Source organism: Choristoneura fumiferana, unplaced genomic scaffold (genome assembly GCF_025370935.1).
Source record: "Choristoneura fumiferana unplaced genomic scaffold, NRCan_CFum_1 Sck3bRy_12;HRSCAF=142_pilon, whole genome shotgun sequence".
In the NCBI taxonomy this organism is placed as follows: domain Eukaryota; kingdom Metazoa; phylum Arthropoda; class Insecta; order Lepidoptera; family Tortricidae; genus Choristoneura; species Choristoneura fumiferana.
The window spans coordinates 176,316-203,699 of record NW_027412811.1 but is presented as its reverse complement, the minus strand read 5'-3'; the positions used below and the strand labels follow the sequence as shown (position 1 = coordinate 203,699).

The 27,384-nt window shown below is 38.8% G+C and overlaps 2 protein-coding genes across 2 annotated transcripts; both read left to right on the top strand.

Moving 5' to 3' along the window:
* The first annotated feature begins 2,539 nt into the window (after positions 1-2,539).
* Positions 2,540-19,277, top strand: LOC141444997 (protein MEMO1-like). Its single transcript, XM_074110777.1, has 9 exons — positions 2,540-2,692; positions 12,370-12,451; positions 13,233-13,301; positions 13,450-13,562; positions 13,811-13,922; positions 15,393-15,458; positions 15,542-15,695; positions 16,847-16,966; positions 19,077-19,277. Exons 1-9 carry the CDS (start codon positions 2,644-2,646, stop codon positions 19,212-19,214), a joined length of 903 nt encoding a protein of 300 aa, XP_073966878.1. The 5' UTR covers positions 2,540-2,643; the 3' UTR covers positions 19,215-19,277.
* On the top strand, positions 2,727-9,482 carry LOC141444996 (uncharacterized). Its single transcript, XM_074110776.1, has 2 exons — positions 2,727-3,835; positions 6,803-9,482. Exons 1-2 carry the CDS (start codon positions 3,321-3,323, stop codon positions 7,221-7,223), a joined length of 936 nt encoding a protein of 311 aa, XP_073966877.1. The 5' UTR covers positions 2,727-3,320; the 3' UTR covers positions 7,224-9,482.
* Positions 19,278-27,384: the final 8,107 nt, after the last annotated feature.

Below are 27,384 nucleotides of genomic sequence, written 5' to 3'. Positions count from 1 at the left end.
CAATAGTGGGAAATTCGCATCATCAGTTGTTGTTCTTGGCCTATAAATGCTCTCATGCTGAGTTGCCAGTGTGACTGTGCCAAAAAATGCCAACTTTTAATTCGGAAAACGGCTAAAGAAAAGCTAAAAAAATGAAATAGAAATGGTCATTTGGGTGTTACGTAACGTTTAGGAAGGGGGAGGGGGTACAGAAAAATGTTACGGCGCGTTACATGGGGGGGGAGAATTACGTATTACTCGAATGCCCCCTTAAAAACTAAAAAGAAGTAAATTTCGTTTTACCTGATCCGTAGTTTCAGGACCGCCCATGTTGAGCATAACAATAGCAGTCTTGGGCTGGATGCCTGCCACTGAAGACATCCTCCGGATCATGGAAGAGCCCTTGCCTATAAATTTTTAATTATTATAAAGTTAGGCTCTTGTGACTACTGTACCGTTTTTGTCAAACTTAAAACCTTAAATTGCTAAAAGTGGCTCCAAAGCTGTAACGTTTTGTGTGCTCTGCCTACCCCTTTTGGGAATACAGGCGTGATGTTTGTGTGTGTGTATAAAGTTGGGTAGTCAGCTAGTCGGGTTTAAGATAGGTATTTATGAGGTATTAACAGGCTGGTTTCTTGGGATAGATTAGAGGTTCCCAAACTTGTCTTGTCTAATGCTCACTTTTCAAACAAAAAAATAGGTACCATAAGCAAATCATCTTTTTTAATATAATAAATATAATATCACTCATAATAAAGCATTTCAACTAATAAGATTTCAAAATAAATGAAGGTGTTAAAAATATCAATACACTGGTTTTGTTTACATATTTTTAGAATATTATTTTATATTATTATTATTATTATTATAGCCTCTTTATTTCCATTTTGAATCAATCATCATCATTTATAATCATAAGTGCATGCATTACATATTCAAATCAATCATTTCATTATACCAATTATTACATATACATTAAAAAAATTACATAACATTTCATTTCATAATAAATAGCAATTAGTTAAAAAACAATTCAATATGGACCCCTCAACGGGTAAAGGCCTCCTCCATTTTGTTCCACAAGTGTCTGTCCTTTGCTTTAGTAAGCCAGTTTTCGCCAGCATTTCTCACTAAATCATAGTTTTAGAATATTATTTTATATACCATTGCCTAATATACTGTAAATGTACAATTTCGCTAGTCAAAAATGTTATTTTTTACGATTAACAAAAAACTAGAATATTGTTGCTTCTAATGATCATAGAATAAAGTCTTGACTATAATAAACATACATCGTTATCGCGGGGGCAAAAACGATTTGACAGTACTGAAAGATTATGACAAATAAGCATAACAGAAGTGACACTTAAATCGAGCAACATTTTATGCCTACGAGTTCAAAACTTATTAACTTTATTTCTAACATCAGACCTCCATACTTGACTTGATTGATAATACATACTTAAAAAGATTAACTACGCAATTGCAACGCAAACTCTTCAGTCACTTTTTCTATTTGACATTGTCATTTATTAATTATTCGTAATAATAATTGTGTTCACAACATAATTACAGAGTGCTTTAAAAAATGGCGCGAAGGAAAAAAAACGTGCGATGAATTTGTGGAGTTGTGGATAAAGGATTACCCCGAATTACAGGCTCGCGATACAAAATTATATTGCTCTAAGTGCAACGTTAGTTTCCGTCAAACAAAATCTTCTGTGGAACGACATTTCAACTCGCAATTTTAACTTCTTAGATGCTTAGAATTTGTAGGCAGAATATATCCGTTTTACTAAATAGACATTCTGTTGTATCTATTCTTTAACTGATTTGTTTTTGCTCCCGCGATAACGATGTATGATAATGAAATTACTTCAATAGCACAAGTAGGAACTTCGATAGCACAATGTTGCATTCTTAAATTTAGCGTTAATATACTCACTCTAAATTAAACAACAATAACTTACTTAACCAGTTAAACAGGAACTAAATGCATATACTTAAGTAATTATCATGTTTTCCTACTTACAAATCGACGAAATCATTATCGTTTTCTGATTCGGCTCCTTGAAAAATATCGATGTTGATTTAAAAATTGTATCACAAAATGCAAGATTATCTATGTTGTAGTTAACATGTAAAGTTAAAACTATATTTTAAACAGTTTTTCATTAATAAAATCGTATTTATGTCGCGGTTATCTGCTGCATTAGTTGCATTACTTACAATGAAAATTTTTTTTTGAATGATTTTGAACTTCTTGAACGAATGATGAACAGAAAAAGTCAGATCAGAATGACGTTTTTTTTTTTTTTATATTACTTTTTGCTATCAAGACATAAGTTAATTTCTCGTAGTGATGATATTCAAATTCAAAAGTTTAAGTTTTATTAGTACAAACATCATTTAAACTATAATTTAGAACTTATTAAGAATAATGGCACATAGTGTATTTTAATTAATAAATAGTGTAGCAATACCAGGCTAGGCGCAGTAGGCGCTTATTGACCTTATTGTTCAGTCAGTCATTCACTTTCACTCACTCATATTATATTTATGACAGTCCAGTCAATTGTATTATGTTTGTGATTGTGTGATTGTTAAAAGCTAAAGTCATTAATTTTTTATTCACTATTTAAGTGACCATAAAATCTTGTAAAAATGTCCTGTCGCAACGCTTCTCACGCTGGGAGTTGGTACACAGAAAATGGTAAGCCCATTTTTTCTGCTAAAATTATCCTTCTGATATAGAAAAGGTTAGTAAATAAACCACTCAGAGGTTTATATTATGGATAACAATAACAGTGTGTACATTTTTAAATGTAAGCTAGTGTACTTTTCGTAAAAGAATGTGTTTTTTTTTCTCAAAGTATTGTAAATCCTCTTGTGAATGACTACGTAAGTCAAAAGTTCAGCGACCTTCTCTGAAGTCTTCCTCCTGTCTCTTTGTTTCAAAATCACGGCTCCGAAACTTGTTTTGTAACAGAAATGAATCGAAAAATGTACCCATTATTATCATACTTAATTTTAGTGTAAGAATAATGTGCGATAATACAAATATTTTTATAAAAGTGTCGTATTACGAAATTTGACTTTGTGATTAATTTTCGTTCAGAAATGTGCTGTGAATTGAATCGTCATGGTTCGACCGTCACGAGTCACGGCTAATTTTGATTGTATGATATTGGCTACGCCACGTATGCCCGCGGATGACAGTGTGTTTAAAGAAAAAATTGTCGTTCCTGCCGAGTAATGATAAATCTTAATAATAAATTTTGTAAAGGCGTTTTTGTTGTTTTATTCTAATAAAAAAAAAAAGGTTTCCGAACGAGTCGTAAATGTCCGTTGCCATGACACTTTTAAACGAACGTCAATCAATCGGCGTAAACAAACGTTCCTGTCCTGTGCCGTTTCTTGGCCGTTCCCAAAGATCTAAAATCATGGCGGAAAAACCGAAATTCGTGCCTGCAACGACTTCCAAAGCCTACAAAAGCCGTCCGTCGACAGTTAGCGTGCCATCATCGTCCCGCCGCGTCCCATCTACTGTGACAAAAGAACGAAATGCCCGCACGAAAACCAACAAAAATGTTTCTCTTATGGGCGATGGGGATTTGTCTATCAGGCAAGAGCCTTCTATGCCCGATTTTGATGCTGAGCACAAGCAAATAGCGTACGGAAAGCTGCTAAGATCAATGCTGGAAGACTGCATGCTGGACGAGAAGATTGAACGTGAAGAAACTCAGATCGACAAAGACATGGCGTTATTAGCTGATAGATTTCAGAAGACTATGTCGCAGTTAGACAAGACTAACAGAAGGCTGAAGGATATTTCATTCGTCGCGGAACAGGAGAGGTTAGTTATACTTATATAGTTTCTTTAGTGTGGGCGTAGTTTTCCGATACATATCGTACCGGAAACCGTACCGAATATCGGGTATCGTACCGTTCCTCTCACTCTCGTTTTACATATTATTAGCATTGGCAGGATGGTATGAGACGAACTAAGATTTTCGAATTTCATTGTAGCCCCCCTGTTACAATGGCAGGCGAGAACACAAACATTGAAGAAGTATATTTCCTTTTTTTTCCCTCTGATATTTTATCGAGGCTTTAGCACACCAAAAGTGACTATGTCTGCCTCATGGGGAGCCTTAGATATATACACCACACTACAGACATATATTACTCCTCCCTTGCACTGAAACCACGTCTCTGGATGCAAAGGCCCGTTCAATGAATCTGTAAATTCGTGTCGCTTCTTCTGAAAGCGGTCGACTGAGAATTACATTTACACCTCCATTGAACAAGCCCATACCATTCAAATACCGGACTCTGATGTCCTTATTCTGATCACATTCCACAAGAAAGTGAATAAGGTCTTCAGTCTTATTACATCCCATACACAAAGGTGATTGCACAACTCTCATCAAATGCAAAAAAACAATTAAGTGGAATGTGACCAGATCAAACTCATAGTGCTGACACAAGAAGGCCCCTGGAAAGGCCGGCACAATCAAACCGGGGAACTTTAAATACCTTATTCTGCATGGTACCATACCAAATGCCCTTTGTCAACGATGCTGTACTAAAAAGTTCCTGCCATAAAGAAAAGCACTCCTCCTTAGCCAATTGCACTAATTTAGTACCATATGGCTTAGAAACACAATCAATTCTCCCTGTGACAGCCAGGCTAGCCAATCTATCTGCCTGCTCATTACCAGCTACCCCAACATGAGATGGAATCCATTGCAAAACAATTTGGGTGTGGTTACATTGCAAGATAAACAACATGTGCTGACACAAGAAGGCCCTGGAAAGGCCGGCACAATCAAACCAGGGAACTTTAAATACCTTATTCTGCATGGTACCATACCAAATGCCCTTTGTCAACGATGCTGTACTAAAAAGTTCCTGCCATAAAGAAAAGCACTCCTCCTTAGCCAATTGCACTAATTTAGTACCATATGGCTTAGAAACACAATCAATTCTCCCTGTGACAGCCAGGCTAGCCAATCTATCTGCCTGCTCATTACCAGCTACTCCAACATTAGATGAAATCCATTGCAAAACAATTTGGGTGTGGTTACATTGCAAGATAAACAACATGTGCTGACACAAGAAGGCCCCTGGAAAGGCCGGCACAATCAAACCAGGGAACTTTAAATACCTTATTCTGCATGGTACCATACCAAATGCCCTTTGTCAACGATGCTGTACTAAAAAGTTCCTGCCATAAAGAAAAGCACTCCTCCTTAGCCAATTGCACTAATTTAGTACCATATGGCTTAGAAACACAATCAATTCTCCCTGTGACAGCCAGGCTAGCCAATCTATCTGCCTGCTCATTACCAGCTACCCCAACATGAGATGGAATCCATTGCAAAACAATTTGGGTGTGGTTACATTGCAAGATAAACAACATATTTCATTTTAGAACACCTTTTTTTTAAAATTATTTATAGCTTTTTTCCGCGTTAGTGGTCTCCAAAGGTAAAACACTCCTCCATCTTTTTCTACTATTCTTTGTCTGTAACAGTAATCATCTATTCTTTTCCTACTGTTTTTAAGAAGTCATCAATCCATCTTTCTGTTTGCTTTCTAACACTTTTTCATACTTGGTCATGCCGTTTTGTTGTTTCGAGAGTACATCTTTTCTCCTTATATCTTGCTATAGGTCCTGCCCATCTCCAATTCAGTTTTACGCTATATTGAAGATATTATGTTATTTTGCAGGTGGTAGGACCTTGCATAAGGTCCGCCTGGATTGCTACCACCATCTTGCTCGCTAATCCTGCCGTGAAGCAGCAGTGCTTGCACTGTTGTGTTTCGACATGGAGAGTAAGACAGCCGGTGAAATTACTGGCACTTGAGGTATCCCATCTTAGGCCTCTAGGTTGGCAGCGCATCTGCAATACCCCTGGTGTTGCAGATGTTTATGGGCGGTGGTGATCTCTTACCATCAGGATACCCAGTTGTTTGTTTGCCATTGTCGAGTAAAAAAAAAAAAACCTTGTTTTCTTGAGAATATTTGGTTCAAAAACGGTTTTCGTGTTGTTATCCTGTCCAGTAACTCAGGAGACATTATTATTATTATTATTATTTATAATGCACAGGCAGCTTATAGCTGATGCGTGCATATCATTGTTCACTTGTGTAATTGTCTTCAAAGTACTTATCAAGTCTGTTTTTAAAAGTATTCACTGAAGGTGCACTGATCACTGTCTCGGGCAAACTGTTCCACTGTTTCACGACGCGGTTGCCCAGGAAATGGCGCCTGGGGTTGCTTGGACATTGGTGATACTTTGTTAGAAAAATGTTTGCAATTTATACTTTTAGCACACTTATGAGATAAGCCATAAAAAATGTCACAATTTAGAAAAAAAAGAAAGAAAGAGAATACATTACATACATACAACACAAGACACAACAATAGTATTAAGAACAAATAGACAACACATAGATAGTATGTGTCATTGCGGTTGTGACAGTGGTCGGACACTGGCTCAGCATAATGCTGAAGCGTTAATAATAAACACCACAGCACTGATTTTCAGTCAGCACCGTTGGTTACCCTTGGACCGCTACAAAGATATACTACACAGTTTTATTACTATACATAAGAATTACATAAATAGATAATTTGTAAACTAATTTCTAACTTTTATACATTAATAGGTAACCCTGGAGACATTACCAAGGCAACAAAAAGCTGATTGACCTATTTAGTTTCTAGTTTTCTGTATTCTTTTCAGTCTCAAGATATTTCTTTCCATTGCGTGTTAACATGATCAATTTTCATTAATATAGTTTTGTATTTCAGATTACTTGAACTCCGAAGGCAGGACTGCTCAAACATTTTCGAAGCAACAGACAAAAGCAACGCACAAGACATCCTCAAAGATCTACAGACAACGGAGCAAGCCAACTTAGACAAGCTTACAACCAAAAATGTAGATTTTGGCTACGACAAGAACAACGGATACTCGCAGTTGCTAGATGCTGTCAATGATGCTATTGAGGGGCTTGATAATATCAAGAAGCATTCAAAGCTAGATGCTGACAAATTCAAAGAGTATGAAAAGTCCAAGACGTCATTGGAGCAACTGGAACTGAATAAATTAGACTTGGATGCTTTGAAGACGGAGTTTGAGGTTAAATTCCCAAAGTTCAGCGAGAAATTGCTGAAGGAGGCCTCGGAGAAGTTTGCTAAGATGATTGAGGATGATGATGATGATGATTGATTTATTTTTGGGCTTTTATTTTTAACATGGAGCTAATAAAAAGTAAAGACTATTTTGAGAGCAACAAAGTGAGATGTAATGTAGGTTGTAATTCTAGTACTATGTACTATATGATCACTTAGTTGTTTTATGGAATTTTGTCTTGCCTTTTGAACGCCACAACTGGCCAGACGAAAAATTTTTTTTTAATCGTTCCTCACACACACACACACACACACGCACACGCACACACACACACAAATACACAAATATCACGCCTGTATTCCCAAATGGGGTAGGCAGTGCACACAAAATGTTACCACTTTGGAGCCACTTTTAGCACTTTTTAGTTTTCTGGTTTTTCTGTGCATCTATATTTCAGTTTGTATTTTCGATATAGGTTTTACGGGATGACCGTAAAAGTAACAAAAAAATTTGGAATTGAAATAAAAAATACAAAAAGATTCCAAAAAACCAATCTTAATTTGATTGCTTAATAACGATATCTCTTGTCCGGGTGAGCGGTTAGTTCCGATGGAGTGCCGAAAAGTTTCTCGATGAGGGCTACGGCATAGATGTCGCTAGTGTCGCTGCTTAAGTGGCTAAATAAGAAACAACACAAGCTGAGATATGAGGTGCATAGGAGAAATTCGTGTCTGTATCGTTGTCCAGCGGTGGTGTAGCGGTATAGCACACGGCACGGAATGCCGAGGACCTGGGTTCGATTCCCAGCGCTGGTCTTATTTTTCTGGTTTTTCTGTGCATCTATATTTCAGTTTGTATTTTCGATATAGGTTTTACGGGATGACCGTAAAAGTAACAAAAAATTTGGAATTGAAATAAAAAATACAAAAAGATTCCAAAAAACCAATCTCAAAATCATTCCATTGAGAGTTAAACCATCACCTGTGTGAGACTTGCCAGAAGGTAGAAGACTTGTCCCATTTGTTGTTGGAATGAGTTCGGAACTCAGACGTGAGAAGAAGAGTTCTTGGAGGTTTGTGTCCCATGCACAAAGGCCAGGTCAATTGTTGGCTCTCAGGGTCTGAGATGTGGCGCAGTGCAGGATGACGTGGAAACAGGGTAACGGAGGCAGTGGCTGCATAAATAACACACTTCGTTCATTCAACGCTGTATTCTTCATAGATACAACAAATGAATATGATTTATAATATCGAATTATAACAGGAAATAAATGGATTAAATCAAGAACACGTACGAGAGCGGTCGATGTCAAAAAGGAAGGAACACAAACAGAGCCAGAGACAAACGCTAGTGTTGTCAGTTGTCAAACAACATGCAATAACCATAGACAAGCTTATAGAATGGTTTACACATTTCTGAGAGGGTCAACATTTGACAAAGCCATTTGCAATATACCACTTCTTTGATATGTTCCTTGTGTAAGGAAATGAGCGAGCATACTCAACAGAATAAGAGAAAAAATCGTTCCACAGGCGCAACGAAATGCCGACTTGGCGCCCATGGCACGATTTTCAGCTGTCGCGTTTTGCCGACTGTGGCGTTTATAAGGTTAATTTTTTTTATAGTCTGAATTACCTACACAAACACAAAGAATTGTCGCTGTTTTGACACATTAAGTGCCTAGAACCCATCAGTCAGGTTCACTGTTTGTAGGCTAGTTTTCGCTACAACGCAAAAAATGTTGCTACCATATTATGTGGTGTTAAGTAAAACCTGGCACGATACTGGTGATTTGTAAAATATTTATTTATTATAGCAACAGAAATTGGCATATGTATTTTTTTATGCAAAATATCATTTATATTTGTAGTACTGTTACTGTTAACATATTTGCATTTAGTTAGGATTAAATATGCAATACGATATTTGACCATTTTGTAAATTATTATTTGTTTTATAAATTAAAAGTACATAATGCCTTTTATCGAATAGAAAAACAATTTTTAAGCAACCTTTACAAATAACAAAGTTACACACCAGTCACACGCCAGTAGCGCCATACTTGCTGCATAGAGAAAAGCGTCTGAGAAAGAGACAGGTATATATATTTTTAAAAAATCACTATAAATCCAATTTTCAACCGATTTAAGTTTTCTCTTCGCTAAACACTGTCTGTAAATCTATATTTTCATAATAATATTAAGATATGGCAAATTCAGGAGTTGTCAAATACCGTATTAGTAAAACTACATTACAAATTATGTATTTTAATTGGATGTCACAAAATGATGCCTACTTGATATATTTTTAGGATAATAAAAGTCTTCTGGAATGTTTTAAATCTTTGAAATTTAAACCCTGCTAGGTACCTATTTTTGTCCTAAAAAATTTAATTTGGAATTTAATAATATATTGAATAAGCGTTAGTTTTCGGAGGTCCCTTTGAGTTCATTTGAAATTACTGTCCGACAGCTATTAAATTTCATCGAAATCTGTCCAGTAATTTTAACTCGCATAGAAATTTTCGCATTTATAATATTAGTATAAGATTTTAGACTTTACTTTATTTAAATATATTGTAAACTATTGTTTACCCGCGGCATCGTACGCGTACCTAAACCATAAATAGATCAACCAGTTGAATTGGAATTCCGAGATTTTACAAAATTCCCGTGGGAATTACGATTACTACTAAGCCCAGCGGTTGTTATTACGAGATTTTATCCCTATCCCGTGGGAATATCTGGATAGAAAGTATTATAGTCTGTGTTATTACAGATGTCCAGCTATCTACATACCAAATTGTAGATAGCTGAAATCATTGAAAAAACTAAAAGAAACGCTGGAAGTCGGGAATCAAACCTTAGACCGATGTCTAACGCGTTGACGTTCGCAACAGTATTCGCCGTCTCTTTCTACCCTCGTCTTATACCGTGTGGCAGAGAGTAGTGAAAACGATTGTGATTCCAGAGGGCGTATTGTCTAAAGCCGAGTTTAGACTTGCAAGAAAAATCGTGCAAGTTGCATTAGGTACATTGCGGGGCCGTAAAGCCAACGAGTTTGTAGTGGTCAATCGAGCGCCGCAATGTAATGCAACTTGCACGATTTTTCTTGCAAGTCTAAACTCTGCTTAATGTTTCTGACGCTCACGATCACAGTCTAATTATAGTTTTTGTTTTGTAATGTCTAACAGCCTTATTCATAAAAAAACCTTAATTGAGGTTTGATCGGTCTGTTACTTAGCAGACTGATTAAGCTTAATAGACGGTTGTCAAGAAGTATGATTCATAAACACTTGCTAGCAGTCTGCTAGTTGTTGAGCTGCTGATAGACGGATTAGACGCGTTATGTTGGCCACCTTGACAAATCAAAGACAAAAAATGGCCTAATCGATAATTAAAAAAAAAAATTGACAGCAGTGACAGCAAATTAGCAGGAAAAAAAAATAAAAAGCGAGATGTTTGTTTTCCCGCCATTTCCGATCCGCATGTTTATGTTGTGTAAAAAGCCATAATTATGTTAATCATCCTATTTTTTTTTCATATTTATTGTTAATTTATTGTTGCTAATTTAGAGGATTTTTAAATACAAATTCCTGAAAATAAATTTTCCAGTTTTTTTTTTAAATCTTTGCGTAGCCCTGCCTTCACTATAAATATCTTCGGTATGGTTTTTTGCTCTTGTCAAAGTCAGCTGTTCAAACTTGTGGCGGCCATTTTGTGACTTAGCAGGGAGATAAAGGAGGGTCTACGGTCCTCTAACTTTAGCAGAGCCTTGATCGACTGATTAGCGCTAACAGACGTTTATGAATCATGTTTTTTAGCATCGGGCCTTCAAGGAGCCTTCAAGGAGGCTCTAACTTTTTATGAATAAGGCTGTAAGCGTTTTGTACTGTCTCTACGTTTTGTGCTGTCTCTATGTTTTGTGTATGTCTATTCCAGGTACACAACAAACTCGCTACTAAAATACAACCCCCGTTTAGAAAAAACCTTTATTAACCGGTCAGACACATGTATACTTTGCTGCTGTCAGGTGTCATTGGCAGTAATGGTTGCTAACCTAAAGCGACCGGTTGCCATTAAGCAAAAAGTTGAAGTTGATTATAGTTTTTGGATGCAATACGGCCTGTGCTGGGCTACTAGGAAACTCGAAACTCGGAAGTTCGTGTCGTGCGATCCCTGGACACTTATACTATTTAATACGAGAGCGAGAAGGACGGTACGATACGAACTTCGAGTTTCAAGTTTCGTAGTAGCCCAGCTGGTGTGTTAGAGTTAGACAATAAGGCCTCTGGACTCCTAGCGCCATCTAGTGAGCAACAATAGAAACTCCGACCATGTTCTACATCGCGCTATCGAAGTTTCTCAACTCGGTCGCATATATACAAGTTCCGACGCTCGTCCTTCGGACTTCGGTCCCCAGGCATAACACCTGCCTGGAGAGAGATCTCTCTATGATTGGTTTTTGGAGTCTTTTTGTATTTTTTGTTTCAACTCCAAATTTGTCATCTCTTCACATCTCACATCTCACACATCTCTTTGTCTGGGTGAGCGGTTGGTTCCGAAAGAGTGTGACGTCTCTCGATGAGAGCGGAACATAGATGTCGCTAGTGCTGCTGCATAAGTAGCGTAGTAGAAATAAGCAACCTGAGATATGTATGCATAGGAAAAATTCGTGTCTAGATTCCTGTCCAGCGGTGGTGTAGGGGTTATAGCACGCAGCACGGATTGCTGAGGACCTGGGTTCGATTCCCAGCGCTGGTCTCTTTTTCTGGTTTTTCTGTGCATCCATGTCTCAGTTTGTATTTTCGATATGGTTTCACGGGATACCCGTAAAAGTAACAAATTTGGAGTTGAAACAAAAATACAAAAAGACTCCAAAAAACAATCATAATTTGATTGCTTAGTAGCGACATCTCTTGTCTGGGTGAGCGGTTGGTTCCGAAAGAGTGTGACGTCTCTCGATGAGAGCGGAACATAGATGTCGCTAGTGCTGCTGCATAAGTAGCGTAGTAGAAATAAGCAACCTGAGATATGTATGCATAGGAAAAATTCGTGTCTAGATTCCTGTCCAGCGGTGGTGTAGGGGTTATAGCACGCAGCACGGATTGCTGAGGACCTGGGTTCGATTCCCAGCGCTGGTCTCTTTTTCTGGTTTTTCTGTGCATCCATGTCTCAGTTTGTATTTTCGATAGAGATCTATCTATTGGAGCCTCCCCCCTCAATGTAAAACTTGATTTCAGGTAGCGAACTGTCGCGGCAGCTGGAGCTATGGCTGTCAAAAGCGGATCTCACCCATGGGCCCGCACGTGCCATCATTGCCCCGTAAGTACAGAACCCTTCAATTAGGGCTACTTGCACTCAGCTAAAACTCGCAGAAGCTCTAACATTTTATTATGATTGTATTTTTTTATTTTAGTAAGCCATACATGGCCAGAGGCCGTATTGCTTAACGTTTCTGACGCTCGCAATCGCAATCAAATGACAGATTGCGCATACGAAAACTGTCATTTGATTGCGACCGCGAGCGTCAGAAACTTTAGGCACTATAGGCGCTACAGCCAGATTTTATCGTGTACAGTCTTCAAAACTTAAGTTTCAATAAAGCTTCAGCTAAAACTTTATTTCGAATTCGAAACAAATGACTGACTGAAAGTGACAGCTATAGTTTTTTTAAATTCAAGCAATCTAGGTTTGAGTCGATTTTGATTCTCAAATCGATTGTAATATTCGAGATTCAAAAAATGTAGGGATCAATAACTTTATTATTGAATGAAATACAAATCGACTAATTTGATTATCGCAACCAAACATTATTTTTTTTAAGAAGATGTACGTTTGATTTAATTAAAGTGTCGCTTACCGATACTTTAATAATATAAACATTAAAATGCAACCACAGACAGATAGAAGTTTTTTTTAATACAAGTCATTTGCTTATCATCTTTGAACATAATAAGTATTGTAAGGAAGTTATGATATGGATGTGGATAAAAGACACTCGAAGTATAGCCACCTTCGCTCACCTCGGGTGGCTAAACATCTGTCAATATGGCTTGTTTTAGGCCCTTCTTGAACAAACTACTATTATTTTATTTGTTCACAGGCACGCAGGTTACTCTTACTGCGGCGCGTGCGCCGCGTTCGCCTACCGACAAGTCAGCCCCGTGGTGGTGTAAGTAAATAAAATTTCATTTTTGAAAAAAAAGAGCATAATTTATTTATTTAAAACTCAACGAAAGCAATGACTTTGGGCTTTAAGGCGACTCGACCCAAAAAATAGGGGGACGATGATGTTGATGGTTGCGATGTTCTGTCCTCAGCAAACGTATATTCATCCTGGGCCCCTCCCACCACGTGCGGCTGGGGGGCTGCGCGCTGTCCTCGCTCGACAAGTACCAGACACCGCTGTATGACCTAACCATAGACAAACAAGGTGAGTGACATAGATCATAAAGCTCTACCATTTTATTGCGATTGTATTTTTTGTTATGTAGTTTCATAACCTCTGACTATTACAAAAAAGTGCTGCTTGAAAATTAGCATTCATTACCAAGATACACCAGATCAGGCATCGGGTGAGCAAAGAAATTCTTTTAGTTCATTGTGATATGGGCATCCGCAAAATAACGATTCAATAAAATTACATTTAAGGAATCTGACAGTCGAACACGATTGTTTCAGTATACGCTGAGCTGGAAGCTACGCGGCAGTTCGAGTGGATGGACGTACAGACAGATGAAGACGAGCATTCTATTGAGATGCACCTGCCGTACATAGCCAAAGTAATGGAAGAGTAAGTAAGAATAAGAATGAGAATAAGAATAAGAATATGAATAAGAATAATAAGAATGAGAATATGAATATAAATAAGATTATGAATATTAATAAGAATATGAAGAAGAAGAATAAGAATGAATTGCTTTTTTAAAAACAATCTTGACAAGTCTTTTTATTTAGAGTTAACGGAAACAAGTACGAAACAATCCATTGATCAACCTTAAATCTGCATATCGCTATTCTTCTTACTTCCTACCGACTGCTCGTCGAAACAATAATAAGCGTGACGAAATTATACCAAACGTTGCTCGGCCAAAAGAAAAATTGAACTCGGTGAAACGACAGGTCCCCCAGGGTGTCCACTTTCTGGAAAGTCAGGGAAAAGTCAGGGATTCAAGGTGGTCAGGGAAAATCAGGAAAATTTGCTAGAAATTCAAAAAGTCGGGGAAAAACTCGTACTTTCCCAATACGAAACATTTTTGTTCAGGTTTGGAGTGATCTACATTATGACAAATACATTTTCGGTCATATAATTTGATTACTCCTTGATATAACAGCTTGTTTTACGAAAAGTGTTTTATGTATGATGGTAAGAGTGTATAATACTCTACGCATAGAAATAAGGAACTTTGACATGCCTGAGTGTAAATATAAATGACGTAATTTTGAACATGAAACTACCGTGAGACTCACTCATATTAAATATAATGACCCGGATAACTCACGTCACGTTAAATCGAGTTAGTGCGCGTGTTGCAGCAGCCGCTGAGTCGCGTTGCTCCGAAGACGAAGGGCTACGGATTAGCCCGAAACATGTCGAGCTAAACTCGATTTAAGACGTGAGTTATCCGGGTCATTATATTTAATATAAATTACGTACTTAATTTTTGTTTAGATAAGTGTTATTATAACATTAATAATTATTTTGATCCAATAAATGAATAACTTTAAATTACATCTTACTTCAGCAATAATAAATAAGTAATGTACTTCTGAGTTTGACATAATATAATAATAATAATAATAATAATATTTTTATTGTTATAACTGCGTATAGTATTCTAATGTTATTTAACATGGTACAAATCAATAGTTTATTAGTAAAATTTGCATGCTTGTTTAAGTAAAATGTACGCACTCACAAAAACGCTTCTCCAACTGTATTTACTACTACATTTTCGCAAATAAATATATTCATATTCTTATATTTTACGTGTTCATGGCCATATTTTAATATTAGTTTGATATTGGCACCATGAAAATAGTCAACGAAAAAGTGTGCATGTTATGTGTGCAGTGGATTCCCATCATTGGGCCTGGCTTAGTATCTCGGACAGTAGAAAAAAATCATATAACCTGCTTTGAAATGTACATGATTGGTCAGGGAAATTTAAAAATGTGGTCAGGTAAAGTCAGGGATATTTTTAGGATTTTTAGTGAACTCCCTGTCACCGTTTTATAACTACTTACTATTATATTGTTTCAGATATGAAACCGGTTTTACGATTATACCCATTCTCGTAGGATCGCTGTCTCCCGAAAAAGAAGCAAAGTAAGTCTAACATCTGTAAGTTGGTGTATGTATGTGATGGGTATTCCGCTTTTGATTTTTTTTTGTAAATTTTTTTTTTTTAGATATGGCGCAATTCTAGCCCCCTACCTAGCAGACCCTCAGAACTTGTTCGTGATATCATCCGATTTCTGCCACTGGGGTAGCCGCTTCCGTTACACGTGGCGAGACTCGTCCCGCGGCGCTCTGCACCAGAGCATCGAGTGGCTCGACCGACAGGTGACTCGTTCATTCATTCACCCATTCACACACTGGGTCAGCCGCTTCCGCTACACGTGGCGGGACTCATCCCGTTGAGCATTGCAACTGAGCATTGAGTGGCTCGACCGACAGGTGACTCGTTCATTCATTCACCCATTCACTCACTGGGGCAGCCGCTTCCGCTACACGTGGCGGGACTCGTCCCGCGGCGCTCTGCACCAGAGCATCGAGTGGCTCGACCGACCGGCGACTCGTTCGTTCATTCACCCATTCACTCACTGGGGCAGCCGCTTCCGCTACACGTGGCGGGACTCGTTCCGCGGCGCTCTGCACCAGAGCATCGAGTGGCTCGACCGACAGGTGACTCGTTCATTCATTCACCCATTCACTCACTGGGGCAGCCGCTTCCGCTACACGTGGCGGGACTCGTCCCGCGGCGCTCTGCACCAGAGCATCGAGTGGCTCGACCGACCGGCGACTCGTACGTTCATTCACCCATTCACTCACTGGGGCAGCCGCTTCGCTACACGTGGCGGGACTCGTCCCGCGGCGCTCTGCACCAGAGCATCGAGTGGCTCGACCGACCGGCGACTCGTTCGTTCATTCACCCATTCACTCACTGGGCAGCCGCTTCCGCTACACGTGGCGGGACTCGTCCCGCGGCGCTCTGCACCAGAGCATCGAGTGGCTCGACCGACCGGCGACTCGTTCGTTCATTCACCCATTCACTCACTGGGGCAGCCGCTTCCGCTACACGTGGCGGGACTCGTCGCGGGCGCTCTGCACCAGAGCATCGAGTGGCTTGACCGACAGGTGACTCGTTCATTCATTCACCCATTCACACACTGGGGCAGCCGCTTCCGCTACACGTGGCGGGACTCGTTCCGCGGCGCTCTGCACCAGAGCATCGAGTGGCTCGACCGACCGGCGACTCGTTCATTCATTCACCCATTCACTCACTGGGGCAGCCGCATCCGTTAAATGTGGTGGTACGCGTCGCGCGGTGCCCTGCACAAGAGTGGCTCGACCGACAGGCGACTCGTTCGTTCATTCACCCATTCACTCACTAAAATCTGGCCCTTAAATGTATGCAGTAATAGGTAATTTTGTATGGAGAGTGGGCTAAACTTTGTGCCGCTGAATATACCTCAGAACTTGTCCATAATAAGTATTGTATTGTTACAGGAATGGACATAATAGAAACCATGGATCCTCGCTCCTTCACAAATTATCTTAACAAATATGGCAACACCATATGCGGCCGCCATCCCATCGGAGTGTTGCTACAGGTACATCTTTGCACTACATTTTTACAGCCTGAAAAAACATTTTTAAGCTACCTTTACATATTCATTCAAATTCATTAGACAGATAAAGACATATATATGACGTCACATGCAAGTATACATACCTAGTGCCATCCACGAAGACGCGTGATTTTGTCAAAATTAGACATTAATGACATTGTAATAAGAACCACGGCACGCGTCATCGTGAATGACTCTACCTATACAGCTGCTGTACAATCAAGTGCAAAGTTATCAACACGGTTAAAGTTACAAAAATATGTATGTACACAACTTTATGCACTAACGTTAACGTCGTGTATATGCCGGCGGCCGATCGTAAAATCCGCCAGATCACGAAATTCCTAGGCACATCGTAAAATGGCGCCATTTCATGAACTGGCTAAGGGCCATCCGGCATGTCGTTCAAAACTCACCGCTTAACGATTTCCCTATTGAAGTTTAGGCAGATGGTGTAATTCCTAGGCATATCGTGAAACGCCGCCATTTCATGATTTGGCCAGTTTAGGCAGATCATGAAATTCCTAGGCATATCGCTTCGCTCGCTCGGCTCGTGCGTTGTGGTCACAATTCATACTAAAAACTCCTTGCTTTGCTCGTCGTACCTAATTTTTTCTTTATTTCGGCATATCACGCACGGTATCGAGCTAGGAATATCGACGAATGCGTTGCTCTAATCCAGTAGTTCCCAAACTTATTTTTCTCGTGGACCACTTTCAAAATTTTACTGGTTTCGGTGGACCCCCTGCTGCTACATTTCTACCACATTCTTAAAGTCGCCAAAAAATAAAAATTGTGTCGCTTCTGAGTTCTGTCCAGTCGCTTGCCCTATTAAAATATTATCTGCTTAGTTAGGTACTTAAAACAATGTAGGTAGGCCCTTATAAAAACTATGCTTACATTTTGGCTCTTTACTATCAAAAGCAGATAAATTTTCGTGGACCCCCATTAACATCTTATGGACCCCTATTTTTTGTTCACGCCTACGTAGACCCCCAGCAAGTCTCCCGTGGACCCCTGGGGGTCCACCTGGACCACTTTGGGAATCACTGCTCTAATCGATCTGCCGTATTGTTTCTCAGGCACATCGTGATATGCCTGGACAACTTTTAGGCATATCATGAAATGGCGCCATTTCACGATATGCCTAGGAATATCGCGATCTGGCGGATTTTACGAACGGCCGCCGACATATACATACTTTTGCTACTTTTGCCGTGTCGATATCTTTGCATTTGACTGTACGGAGAAAATCGTTTTTGAAAAAGAAGGAAATACATTTTTCAAAAAAATCATCGAATTTTCAACCTTATTTTTCTTCGCTGAACGTTGGTTGCTTATCTAGTTTTTTTTCTTTTGCCATAAAGTAATTTATTTCTGAAATAGTAATTTCTTCAGAGTTGATATTAAACTAACCTAACCTAACCTACTGCATTCTATATGATGACATTTAAAAAAAATCCTGAAAACAGCACGGTTCTATATATTTTATGGCAAACGTTGGTATGGCAAGTGAAATTCGGGCAAGTAAAGATGTTTTATGATACCTGCAATCCCCTGGTGTTGCGAGTGTCTATGGGCAGTGGTGATCTCTTACCATCAGGAGACCCACTTGCTCGTTTGCCAACCAGTCGAATAAAAAAATAAAAAAAAAATGATTATGATGTGATATGAAAAAAACTGATTCCTTGTCAATTTCACGACGGGACACTTCTTTGAGAAATAATCATCATCATCATCATCATCATCCCAGCCTATATACGTCCCACTGCTGGGCACAGGCCTCCTCTCAGAACAAGAGGGCTTGGGCCATAGTTCCCACGCGGGCCCAGTGCGGATTGGGAACTTCGCACGCACCATTGAATCGCTTCGCAGGTTTGTGCAGGTTTCCTCACGATGTTTTCCTTCACCGCAAGCTCATGGTAAATTTCAAATGTAATTCCGCACATGAATTTCGAAAAAACTCAGAGGTGCGAGCCGGGGTTCGAACCCACGACCCTCTGCTTGAGAGGCGATAGGTCGAACCACTAGGCCACCACGGCTGAGAAATAATAATTTAATAATATTAGTGGGATATGTATTTTCCTTTCAGGCTATATCAAAACTGCAGAGCTCCAGCAACGCTCCTCAGATGTCGATGAAATTCCTCAAATACGCCCAGTCTTCGCAATGTATGACGCCCCAGGACTCCTCAGTGTCCTACGCTAGTGCCTCTCTAGTTTTCGAATAGATTTGTATGAGAAATGTATGGAAAATACTACAGAATAGCGTGAAGGTTGATCGTGTATGCTCTACTTTTTATGCTACTACAAAATTATACAAATGTTTCATTCAAGAATTAAGTCAGTTTTGATGAAGATTTTTCTAATGAAAAATAAATATTGAAATTCATTGAATTTTGGTGAAAAAAGTGATTAGACATCTAGTTCAAAGACACAAATTATAGATAAATGTGTTATTGATTCGATTCAGTGAGTGTTTACACAAGAATTTTTATGAAATCGGTTTGTTTACACTTTTAATAAATTGGATAGGCATAACATATATTATAGAGTTTAGCTTGACGTGTTTCGGACTAATTCGTTGTCCTTCCTCTAGAGGTGCGTAGGAGTACACCCCATGGCGGCTGCTTAAACACCAACAATGAAAACAAACAGTAATGATAAAATTAGGTACTTAAACTGTCTTCAATTAAAGGTTACAGCTCATTAGAGCCTCGACTTTCGGCGTCCACTCGTTGTCGACAGGTGGTCCACGGGTGGACGCCGCGTTGACAACGAGTGGACCTCGCGTGGTCCACGAATTTCCTAGTAGTCACTATGGCGGCGAGCAGCGGGCTGTCACCGAGTGGTCCACTCGCCGTCCGCGCGTGGCAACCGCGCGAGAGGCGATCCGGTGACGCAAGGAGTTGATGTAGTGAGCCCATGCCCGTACAAATTCATTTGAAGAATACTAACCGCTCGAGGCGAGGCGGTGCTGGTCGGGTGCCGGGTGGCTGTAATGAGCTGTGACCTTAATTCAGTAGAACATCCACGTCAATTTCCACGGCATCCTGTATGAATATAACTAGATAAGTATGTATTGAATATATAAGTAGGTTTTAAAATTGCTGTTATTTCCGTGTTACCTTTGCCGAACTTTAGAAATTTATAATTATTTTTTATCATAAGATTGTATTACGAATGTATCATAAACACTTTTGACAGTGGTTCAGAAACACTAATGTATAAATAAAAAACAAAAATTAATTACAAATGTAATACATAGAGGTTTACCATTGAATTTTATCGGAACAGCTCGCAACGTGCTCTATTAGTTTTGACACTAAATAATAAAGTTCCGTATTAATTAATGTGAAAATGTCACTCATTTAATACAATAATTGATTGACACTTCAGGCGCCGTCGTCGATTGAGATCAGAGTTTTTCCGATGGAAATACACTAAGCACTATATTTGTAAACTATAGTTGAAAAACCCCGTGCAATTAGTATGAACACCAAATGAGGGCTATCGCGAATGAATTCGCCGCTAGAGGCGCTAGTGTAGCGTGAGGTCTCCGAAATGTCAAATCTCATAGTTTTTGGGTGAGCTACGCGGGTTTATTTATAATTAGAATAATTTTGTGAATATTTTGCAATATCTGAAATTAATTATGGCAAATATGCGTTCCGGGGCAATGAATGTCTGTGTTTTGAGACAGTTTTGTCTTTCGGAAACCTTTGTCCTCCCTTTTTCCGAACAAAACGGGGACTATGCAACACTGTGGCATGCTCGATATTTTTATGGTACGGTTTTAAGGTGTATTAAATATGATTTTAATCTAAACTTTGTTTCCACGCCCGTAATAACAGACTTTGAAAGCCATACTTAAAAACCTCACGCTACAGTGCGCCATCTAGTGAGACAAAAAACGATAGCCCTCATTGTCAAGCTCCTCCTTGCTGCACTCGTATTAGCTTCAGTACCAAAAATACCGGTACTAAAACGATATACATGTACGTACGGTGTACTGCCGTTTCGGCAAAATATTTTTCGCCAAATTTCACTTCCCAAAAACTTATCGCAGTAGTTTCATTTCCCAAACGAATCTTTAGCATATTAACATTTCGCATTTTATTCATTTGGTCAAATTATCATTTGGCATAATTTTACATTGTCAAGTTTTATTATGACAAACGTTTATTAAGCAAACGTTTTCTTTTGGAAAATGACACTTCGCACACGAACCAACCACAGAAACCAACTGCTACCAGAAAAGTAGGTTAGGTTAGAACGGTCCCACAGAAACGAACTGCTATCAGAAAAGTAGGTTAGGTTAGAACGAGTCCCACAAAAAAAGGACCAGAGAAAAGTAGGTTATTATGCCATGCAATATTTTGGGAAGAGTGCTTTATGCCAAACGATACATTTGACTAAATAATACTTGGTAATATGAAACATGACTAAGTAATTATTTTTGAAACAATAATTGCGATAAGTTGTTTTATAAGTAAAATGTTTTTTTTGCCAAATGATAATTTGACTACAATATTTTGGATGTGATACTTTGGGAAAAGTTTTTTGCCCATACATGCACAGTAACCCGTACGTACAGATGTACTTAGTGGAATAATCCTTTCCTATCTTATTTTCCTCGGAAGCGTTCGTATTTGTCATGCTACTTCAGTCAGCCTCGCAGCGTAAGGAAGATCGCATCGAGAGATAAGCAATTTATATTGTGGTTAACAACTAAGTTGAGATATACCATTTTTGTTTACACTACATTATCGGCATAATTTGTCCGTGGCGGTTATAATATTACATATCAGTGTAATATACTTCGTGGTTCGACATTTGTCACTATACTATACTCTACTCACGGGGAACCTTGATCCCTATGACACTGACAGTTATAATTTAGTAGCTCCATTTTTATAAACTTGTAATGTCCTGTTACGCGAAATTGTTTCAAAGCAATGCTTGGAAGTCTAGTACGTCATAATTTGTAGAGTTATTATATTTAAAAATGTTTTTTTTTTTTTAAGTATTATTCGTAATTATTAGAAATAAGCTCATCCAAACTTCTACGGCGACGTATTGCAAAAGTTACTTCGTTATGCTGTATCGACTAAGGAGGGGCATCTCGATAAGCAGATGTCGATGATCACAGCCAGCAGGATGTCAGTAAAACTGTCATAAGGATCAATATTCTCCGTGAGTAGTATAATAAATAAATTACTCTAGTTATTTAATAGAAACATGTCACTAATTAATGCAGTAATTGATAGACACATCAGCAGCTTTCGGAAGTAGTCGTGTATTCCGAATTATCACGATGGGAACGGATTATTTACTACATCTGTAGATATAGTTAGTGCCACCAGAGTTGAGGTCACCCACACAGTAACATGTCATGTAATGACAGCGGGATTTTGGACACTCGTTCATTTCATTCATTCTCGATTTATGCAATCAGTTCTTCATGTAGCGCTGTGTGTAATCAGTAATCATTCACTTCAACTCTCGTGGCACTACCTATATGATTGGTACCGTTTTGAAGCCCTGGTGTCCAAACACACACACACAAACAAACATCTATTACCAAGGTTTGGTATATGTTATTTTTCAGCAGAAAGAAAATTTGGCGATGGAATATGTTTCAAAGAATATTAAAGCTCATTAGAGCCACCCGGCACCCGACCAGCACCGCCTCGACTTTCGGCGTCCACTCGTCGACAGGTGGTCCACGGGTGGACGCCGCGTTGACGAGTGGACCTCGCGTGGTCCACGAATTTCCTAGTAGTCACTATGGCGGCGAGCAGCGGGCTGTCACCGAGTGGTTCACTCGCCGTCCGCGCGTGGCAACCGCGCGAGTGAGGCGATCCGGTGACGCAAGGAGTTGATGTAGTGAGCGCATGCCCATACAAATCCATATGAAGAATACTAACCGCTCGAGGCGAGGCGGTGCTGGGCGGGTGCCGGGTGGCTGTAATGAGCTGTGACCTTAAGATTGTACTTTCTGAGTGTTTTTGAAAGAAGAATGAATTTATGCAGGGTGTCTCTGACCAAGTTCAAGGTTCGATTCTACTCACAAAACTAAGCTTCTTTTGTTTTGTAACATTTTCAAAAAAAGTTAAATTTAGATCATTTATTTATTCACAAAGTTTAATTGTTAAATCAGTGTATCGAACATGGCGGGTTATCGCTGTATCTTGGCACGGGGCCTTGATTTTTTTTTTCATCTCTAAGTTATCAATGTGCCGTCAATTTAGTATCGTATCGCATAAATTGAAAATTACATTTTAATTTGTTTGAAAAAAAAATGAAATTAACAGTGGTCATATTTTTAAAAAGTAACAGAACAAACTAGCTTAGTTATGCGAGCAGAATCGAACCCTGGATTGAAAGCCCCATGGTCAGAGATACCCTGTATGTTAGCATAATATTATGATAATTAAAAAAAAAATAAGCATGTCTCATAGTCAAAAATAATGTTATAAGCATGTCTCATTTAAGAATAGTTTTAAGTTATAGAAAACCTCGACTTGTTTTATTTTAACTGTTTATCAAGTCTAAGGGGCTGTTTCACCATCTATTGATTAGTGTTAACTGACGGTTAAATGTGATGCCGTCTCCGTCTATTCGAACAAAACAAATAGAGACGGCATCACATTTAAATGGCAGTTACTAATCGTAACTAATCAATATGGTGAAACAGCCCCTTATAAGTAATGTATTAAATTATTAAAGAGAGATAAAAGACAAGTTGCACTACTACTGTATCTTTTTCTCTTTCTTGTAATAAAATATGTATTGTAATTAACTGGGTTGTTTTATAACAAAAGCTTATGAATTGTTAGTGATATTTTTCAAAATTTATTGTCATATTTTCGGTCTCGAAAGCATTTATTTTGGTGATTTTTTTGTCTCAATTAAATAAAGTTTTGCTAAATATTTTTTTGTTTTATTGAATTTTCTAACGAATATCACACAGACGATGGGTGGGGGTCGTCGGGCCCGCGACGGACGTTTTACATGGCGGTATATGGCACGACCCGACCCGTCGCGGGCCTGCGCACGACCCGCACCCGTCGTCTGTGTAACCTATATAAACCAACCAACATAGAAAAGTCGAAAAATCCCCGACAGTCACTATAGTCATTTCAAACTTCAATATCTCATAAAAGGTTGATCTGATTGTTATCAAGCATAGCTGAGCAAGGAAACTTGTTTTCACGTAAAAAAACTGCATCGAAATGGGTTCATCCGCTTGAGAGCTACAATGCCGACATTGGCGTTAAAATAGCCCTAGCATTGGCGTTAATAGTTCGGGGTTTAAAAACCAAAAGAAAAGTAAAGAGGCAGAGAAAATTTTATCTTTTAGTCGGAAAAATCAGAACTTATGTATAAATCGTATGTTTTCGTAGAGAAAATAGCTTTTTTAGGGTTCCGGAGCCAAAATGGCAAAAACGGAACCCTTATAGTTTCGCCATGTCTGTCTGTCTGTCCGTCCGTCCGTCCGCGGCTTTGCTCAGGGACTATTAATGCTAGAAAGCTGTAATTTTGCACGGATATATATGAAAAGTATGCCGACAAAATGGTACAATAAAAAACTGAAAAAAAAATTATAGGGTACCTCCCATAGACGTAAAAAGGGGTGTTTTTTTTTCTCATCCAACCCTATAGTGTGGGTATCGTTGGATAGGTCTTTTAAAACCATTAGGGGTTTGCTAAAGACGATTTTTCGATTCATTGATTTTTTTGCGAAATATTAAACTTTAAAGTGCAAATTTTCATTACAATCGAGTAGTAAGTATATCAAACTTTCAAGGAAAACTATAACGGCTAAGTTGGCTTGAAAATTATAAGCAGTTTTACTCTTAAATAGCTGCGTAAGGTATAAAATATACCTAAACTTGGAAGATTCCGTATAAAATACGAAATCCTTAGAAAAGATTTCTTAATTTTTTCGTAATGGCTACGGGCGTGTCCGACGCGCTCTTGGCCAGTTTTTTTATAGTACTTTCTCCTTACCAAATTTCATCTAAATTAAAGTCAACTTGTTTGCCGTGAAATTTAAATCAAACAGAAAGACAGTTACTTTCATATTTTTAATATTAACTAACCGTTACCCGCGACTCCGTCCGCGCAAAATTAGTTTATCGCTATCCCGCGGGAACCATGCAATTTTTCGGGATAAAAACTATCCTTTGTCCTTCTCCGGGATTCAAACTATCTGTATAGGTACTTACCGATTTCATCTAAATCGGTTCAGTGGTTGAGACGTGATGAAGTAGGTAACAAACAAACAAACAGTGTTGCAAACTTTCGCATTTATAATATTAAGTGGGATTAGTATTCAATAAACATCGTTAGTATTTGGATCTTCGCTTCTGATTTCATCCAGTGTCGTAACTAGGTAGTTTTATGCGTCCGCGTGGTCCGCCGTATACTTCAGTAACTGTAGCATACAAAACTCAACACGCCTACCATTATAATGCCAAAAGCGACTTTTAAACTTTGAGAACTTCGACGTAAGTTGCTGTTGTACGTTGTAGTTCGACAGACTGCTGGATCGATGAGTCGTTCATAGCTCTTGACAACTTTAGGCGTCACTGGCATTCAAAATTTGATGGAGCGTTCCTTATGCTTATGTGTGGACATTACAGTCACCTAGGGTTGCCAGATACATGCATTTCATTACTGGGACAATTCGAGGGTTACAAATTGGGTCGGTAGTTAAATATAAATACGAGCACAAAACCAACTATTTTCTTCAAATTGACAAAATCGTTACAATTGGTCGTTTTAAAAAAGTGAGCCCAGATTTTGTCATTTGGCAAGTCTTTTGGAAGGACCTCAAAAACAGTTTCAATTCTGAATACATGGCCGGCAATGTTAACCGCAGCTTCATAATCCTACTAATATTATAAATGCGAAAGTTTGTGAGTGAGTGAGTGAGTGAGTATGTTTGTTACTCTTTCACGCTGAAACGGCTGGACGGATTTGGATGAAATTTGGCAAAAAGTTAGTTTATAACCTGGATTAAAACATAGGATACTTTTTATCCCGATATTCCCACGGGATAGAGATAAATCTCGAAATAACACCTCTGGCTTAGAGTCATGAAATTTGGTATGTAGTAGTGGACGTCTGAAATAACAGATAGGTGACTTTTTGACCCGATATTCCCACGGGATACCTAGGGATAAATCTTTAAAATAACAACCGCAGGGCTAAAAGCCATGAAATTTAGTATGTAGGTAGCTGGACCTCTGAATAAACTCGTAGGCTATTTTTTACCCGATATTCCCACGGGATAGGGATAAAATCTTGAAATACTAACCGCTGGGCTTAGAGTCATGAAATTTGGTATGTAGGTAGCTAGACGTCTGGAATAACACATAAGTGACTTTTTGACCCGATATTCCCACGGGATACCTAGGGATAAAATCTCGAAATAACAACCACTGGGCTTAGAGCCATGAAATTTGGTATGTAGGTAGCTGGATCTCTGGAATAACAATAATCTATTTTTACCCCGATATTCCCACGGGATAGGAATACAATCTTGAAATATAACCGCTGAGCTTAGAGTCATGAAATTTGGTATGTAGGAAGCTGGATATCTAGAAAAACACATAGACGACTTTTGACCCGATATTACCACGGGATAACCTAGGAATAAAATGTCGAAATAACAACCGCTAGGCTTATAGGCATGAAATTTGGATGAAGGTAGCCGTATGTCTGGATAACACATTATGTACGCTACTTTTTATCCCGATATTCCCACGTATAGTTTTGTAACTAAGGACCCCATACATCCCTGTATTATTATTATTATTATTTCGTATTTTTTTCTTTAATGTATACTGTAGTTTTTAAGTATTTTATTTGTAATTATTTTATTTTGAAAAAATGACTTTCTGCCAAGTTTCTTGCGACGCATTCTTCTTGGCAATGATGGTCTTTCCGAAAGCGCTGGTAGTATAAAAAATGACGTGTAAAAGTGCCCATTGCGGCCTATTTACTGAATAAATGATTTGAATTTGAATTTTGCATTTGAATTTGGATAGGGAAAAAATTTGAAACTTCAGCACTGGGTTTAGAGTCTTGAATTTTGTACAGTTATTCACAACACAACCTCAATGAAGACCACGATATAAATATTGGAAATTTCCAGGGGAATTTTGTAAAATCCCGAAAATTTCAATTGCAGCTACCACACCGAATAGTTTACGCGTGCGAAGCCGCGGGTAAAAGCTAGTTTTTAATATGGAAGGCAATACTGCTCTCGTAGTCGAAATCCGTGAAATTAAAGTGTAATTCCTGGACACGGGACAAGACACATAATTCCGGGACAATCCCGGATGCCCCGGCCATCTGGCAACCTACAGTCACCTAGTTACTTCACTG